Source organism: Poecilia formosa, unplaced genomic scaffold, assembly GCF_000485575.1.
Source record: "Poecilia formosa unplaced genomic scaffold, Poecilia_formosa-5.1.2 Scaffold26, whole genome shotgun sequence".
NCBI classification, from domain to species: Eukaryota; Metazoa; Chordata; class Actinopteri; order Cyprinodontiformes; family Poeciliidae; genus Poecilia; species Poecilia formosa.
In genome coordinates, this window is record NW_006799965.1 from 3,071,155 (window position 1) to 3,076,884 (window position 5,730).

General features: G+C 44.5%; 1 protein-coding gene across 1 annotated transcript; it reads left to right on the forward strand.

Annotated features, from left to right (window-relative positions):
* Positions 1 to 3,947, forward strand: kctd12b (potassium channel tetramerisation domain containing 12b). Its single transcript, XM_007548441.2, has one exon. It carries the CDS (start codon positions 649 to 651, stop codon positions 1,498 to 1,500), a length of 852 nt encoding a protein of 283 aa, XP_007548503.1. The 5' UTR covers positions 1 to 648; the 3' UTR covers positions 1,501 to 3,947.
* The last annotated feature ends 1,783 nt before the right edge of the window (positions 3,948 to 5,730 follow it).

Sequence of the window (5,730 nt, forward strand, 5' to 3'; positions counted from 1 at the left end):
ACCGTGAGCGATAACGCCTGTGCGCTCCCGTTACGTTGCAGTCTGAGGTGCAGCCTGACTCGAGGCGAGAGTAACGGAGCCAGAACCGTTGTCCATCTGGGTCTGGATCCGGGTGATGAGAGCCACGGAGAGCATTATTTTGACTGCGTCGTCTTTTTTTTTTTTTTTCACCGCATCATCAAAACCGCACTCGGTCTCTCCTTCCCAGCAGAACTGCGGCTCTCTCCCAACTATGGATTGCCTAATTGAAGTTGGGCCACCTGATCCAGTTTGCGCCAGGGCATCCCCGTGATATTTAGCGAATGGAGAGAAGTCGTTATGAGCAATTGTGAAAGCGGAGGATTTCCTGCGCAGAGGCAACAATTTCATCCTGAGGACACAACATTTCCATTGTGCTTTAACGGACATCGATGCAACGGAGCTGTTTGCAACTAAGTGAAATAATTGGCGCAATGTTCTAGCAGTTACAGAGAGACTCTTTGGTTAGTGTAGGGAGTTTTGTTTGTGATAGCTTTTATTTCTCTCTTGTGCGTGCAGGCTGACTGCGCACCACTGTTTTAGCTGCTCCGCGGTCGGGATCTGGAACTCTGATTAACTGTGAAGCTTTTGAACTTTTCTCTGCAACTATTTTATTTGAAATCTGCACCTATGGCTTTGCCGGACAGTGGCATATCTGGAGAGGAGATCCCTTTCCCAGAAATAATAGAGCTCAATGTTGGCGGCCAGGTGTACATAACGCGCTACTCTACCCTCACCAGTGTGCCAGACTCTCTGCTGTGGGAGATGTTCAGTCAGAAGTCAACCAAAGGGCTGGCCAGGGACACCAAGGGGCGTTTCTTTGTGGACCGCGATGGTTTCCTGTTCCGCTACATCTTGGACTACATGCGGGACCAGCAACTGGTTCTCCCGGACCACTTCCCGGAGCGCGGGCGTCTGCAGAGGGAGGCTGAGTTTTTCAACCTGCCGGAGCTCGTCAAGCTGCTGGCACCCAAAATCAGCAAGCAGAACTCGTTGGGGGACGAGGGGTGTCCGAGCGACCCGGAGGACTCCTCACCCGGCATCGACTCAGCGCGCAGCCTGGGCTCCCTGGGGGCCGCGGCTGCCACCTGCGCCAGCCTGGTGCCCGGTGCCATGGACGGGAAGCGCTCAGGGTTCATCACCATCGGCTACCGGGGGTCGTACACTCTTGGCCGCGACAGCCACACCGATGCCAAGTTCCGCCGGGTGGCACGGATCATGGTGTGTGGGAAGACCTCCCTGGCCAAGGAGGTGTTCGGAGAGACCCTAAACGAGAGCCGTGACCCGGACCGCCCCCCAGAGCGCTACACATCCCGCTACTATCTGAAGTTCACCTTTTTGGAGCAGGCCTTTGACAAGTTGGCAGATGCAGGCTTTCACATGGTGGCCTGCAACTCCACAGGAACCTGCGCCTTTGCCCATGAACAGACGGACGACAAGATCTGGACCAGCTACACTGAATATGTGTTCTACCGTGAGTGAGATTATCGGCTTTATTCCCCTGGCCCCCTTCACCCTGTCTCCAAGAGACCACCCCCTCTCCAGCCATCCTGTCTATCTCTCTGATGACTTTGTTCCAGTAGATGTACTGTAGATGTTGTGTCCCCCTCTCTACCCCCAGCCCAATTTTTCTTTGCAGCCTCCAGCTTTTATCCTTTGAACACTTCCCAGCTGCTGCTCCGACTCTTCATACCCCCACCCCGCCTCTACAAGTCCAGTTTGAAGCTTTCCCTTTCAACCCCAAATCCAACCCGGTCATCCTCAAGTCCAGCCTTGCCCCTCTCTTCTGTCGCCCGCCCGTCTAGTTGTAGTTCCCCAAAAACTCAGCCACAGCAATCCATCACCGCTCTCTACTGAGACTGATACCTTCTATGTATTATTCTCCTTTGTATCCCACATATAAATATATACTAAATTTGCCCTGGTGAAGCACAATACTGTATTTTCCTAAAAACATAGCCAGAGTGTTTCTGTGTGGCTGTTAAACTCAGTCATAAAGGTATAAAGAAAAGGGCTGAAAGAGTTGTAGTAAGGTACTAAGCTACTCTTCCCCTGCTTACTCAAGCAGATCGGACTCTCTCCAGCTCCTCTGAACTAAATTACCAAATAATTGGACATCTTATCAGCCTTGAGGGACACGAGCAGCCCCAGCACAAGATAGAAGTGTAATCTAATTTCCTTCATTTTTTTTTAACTTTATTCTATTAAATGTGTCCAGTACCATGTGGTTTGAGAATGTGCCATAGTTAACCTGTGCGGTTGTTGTTTTAAAATGGATGAGGTTGCTACAGCATTGCGGACTGGGGGGTGGGGGGGGGTATGCAGCAAACCTGTTTTGAAAGAAGGGAAAAATAGAAAGCTGACTGTGTGTGGAGTTTATATTTCAGAAAGAAGCCGGTGATGTGGCAAATATACAAGCACAAAACCTGCATGGTGAAGTTTAAGCATCAAAAGATTTTCTAGTGAGAGAAAAAAAAAAGTTTTACTGATTTATTGATAGAGTGGAAAGAAATGTATGTTTTTTTTTGTTTGTTGTTTGCTTTACTTTTATGTTAAAACATTAAAAAGTTTTTTTTTCATACTACAGGTCTTGTGAAAGGCCTGCTTCCTGTTGTAGTCACCATAGCTGGCCATGTTTTGAGGGAAAACAAAAAAACAAAACAAAAAAAAACCGTTAATATTATTCTCAATAACTGAGTCAGTATTTGAAGGTTCTGTGTATTTGTTGATAGTGCTCACTAAGTGAATACCCAGCAGAGAGGGTAGGATTAGCCTGTCTGCAGGCAAAGCCAATTGTCTTCTCACGACTGAAGCAAAGGTTGCTGTAAATACAGCTGCTGTAAACGGGAACATAGTTCCTGAATTTTCACTGGGGTTCTTTTAAAATGCCTTAAACATATCTCTCAAAGCAGATTTGTACTGTCTTCAAACAACACAACCTCAGAAAATGTATTTGCTGTTTATTCAAACTCTATTTTATGAACCTTTAAACATCGGTTGGTTTTTTACAAAGAAGTCGACGGATATTTACACTGGAAAACGAAGTTGGAAGTTGTGGACCATCAATGGTCTTCCTGTTTGAAACATACACGGAACATTTAAAGTGTTTTGGATCAAAATAAAAGTGAAAAACATGACTTTATGTGAAAACTATTTCCTACACTGTCTTACTCTTACATTAGACAGTCAGTCTGACTTGAAGCACTTTGCATGTTCCATTCTCAGTATGTAGAAGAAAATTGACACTTTAACAACCTCAATTTCTGGTGTAATTAGCTTTCTGCTTCTTTATAAACAATCACGTACAGCAAAGGTGATGCTGGTTTAAAGGTTCAAACTCTTCACACATAAATCGTGAAGACATTTTAAAGACGAGTTATTTTAAGGAGGAAGAAGTCCATTTTGGACTTGGCCCCTTTCAGATTAGCCTTCTAGTTTTAGCCTTCTGGCCCAGTACCTCTGGAGTTATGATAAATGAAGACACCAAGAAAGCTATCTACTTCACATAAGGTAAGATATTAACTGCTCATAAGCATTGAACAAAACCCCACTTTAGAAATCCTGAAATATCACTTTCAAGCTTGCTACTAGAGAGCTGGATCTGGCATCGGGACACGTCTACTCTATCATGTACCTCAGACTAAAACACATTTAAAGCCAATAAAGCTTCCAGGTGATTATGTGAAATGCTGGAAGCATTGTAGATGGTTTGATCAAACGTCAAGCAGTATTCAGTCTAAGCAAGGTTGTAGTTTAATGTCTTGGTGACTAAGTGTTTCATGAAAGATTTTAACATCTCAACGTCGTGTTTCGGTGTGATGCAGTGTTTTGGACACCCTAAATCTGTTGAACCTGTTGCAGTGTGTAGGTTACATTGGGGGTTAGCTGAGGGCAAACTGATATACTAAATAAAATCCTACTCTCTTCTGGTTCATGTTCATTGAAAACAAACAAAGCTCTCAGAGTGCTGTTCAAGAGCTGAAGAAGAGCGCACCTGCATCACGATTATATGTTTTTCATTTTCATTAGAAATTATTCCTCAGTCGTAAAATGAAGGAAACAGGCTTTCACAATAAAAGGAAATATCATAGGAAATAGCCCCATTAAATGTTTAGCTCTCCTCCCCTCAGGCTTTGTTTTTCATCTTCCCATCTGCTACTCTCTTTTTTTGCACATTTTTTTTAATCATTTTGTTTTTCTCAGCTTGGTCTCATATTGAACACTTGACCAGAAAACAAGAGCCAAGACAGAATTGAGGACATGCATAGATAACAAGCTCTCTTAAAGTAGATTACAAAACCCTCGTTTCGTTGCCAATAATTGACCCAGTTACACCACACAGTCCAAACTGTGAAGTCGACTAGATTCAAAGTTAAGGACCGGCGAAGCAGTGCGCCGCTCGAGGCTTCCTGCCGAGCAACAGTTTGCCCGTTTCTGCAGATTCAGAGCAGATTTTGTTTTCAGTATTTCACCCGAGCGCATTCACAGACAACAAAGCTATCGCAGGTTACGCTTGAATAACAATCAGGGCAGGCACGTTTGTGTCGGTGAAGTGCTCAAGTGTCATTTCATGAACTCTGACTCATATTTGCCTTTTTCATCGAGGCATTATCAAACGCCAGTTGCTTCAGTATTATACCTCTCAACCAATCTCAGTGTGGCCTAGATAAATGCATCGCTGATGAGCCCCCATTAAAGTTGTGAAACATAGAAGTGGCTCCCTTCTGGGATAACAGATGATTTTCTTTTTTTTTTTTTTTTTTGAATGAGGCCACATTTTGTCCTCAGAGAAGAGGACAGTATACGCTGTCAGTAGAGTCTCCCAAACAAACACAGCCACAGGCAGCATTCCTCTGGCTCTGCTCTCCGGCGTGCTATGGCAACACCGGGGTACCAGGGTCGGCCATTAGCACACGCATGGAAAGACGACCCTCATGCGTAAAATTCCAGGCACCGCTGTCTGACTTTACTCCCAAGAATGGCCTTGAGGTTCAACATTCAACAGAAGGCGAGTGGGGAGTGTTGGCAGTCAGACGTTAAACAGGAGCAGCAGTGATGTACACAGGCCACACTGTGATGGGAAACTGCTTTTCTCAGTGCTGCTGCGAAACTTGGCTTATCCAGAGTGTCTCAATAAAGGCATTTTACAATGACATGTTGGCTTCGTTATTCTCTTAAAAACAACAATCAAGGGAAATTTACCTTTGATTACGTATAAGAAAATAGGAAGAAAGTGTTGCAATACCTTCGTTCTTCTAGAACCTTTTCACATTTTGACGCTAATTTCACCTGAAAGTTCAAACCTTTAACGTGTTGTGTTGTTTTTAATGTGATAGACTGGCACAGAATAGAGCATAAGTGCAAAAGTGGTCACTTGGATTTAGTTCTGCTGGTGGATTTGCCTTTATCTCTATAACATGTTGCTCTGGATTATTTCCCGGTTGTACGGTGACCGTCCTCGTAATTTGTGGCAAACCAAAAATTGAATCATGCAAAAATTGAATGCAGCTCATCCAGAGTTACCATTGGCCTCTTGGCTGCTTCTCTGATTAATGTTCTACTTACCCTAGCATGTCAGTGTAGCTGGCTGGCCAGCTGGTTTGCAATATCCCATCTTCTATAGATAAATAAGACATTCAAAGCTTTGGATATTGCTTTGCAAACCGACCCTTCTTTAACCTTCTCCACCTGTCTGCTGTGTTTATGATGCTG

Coding starts and splice junctions, on each gene's coding strand:
- kctd12b (XM_007548441.2), top strand. CDS start 649: ATGGCTTTGCCGGACAGTGGCATATCTGGAGAGGAGATCCCTTTCCCA.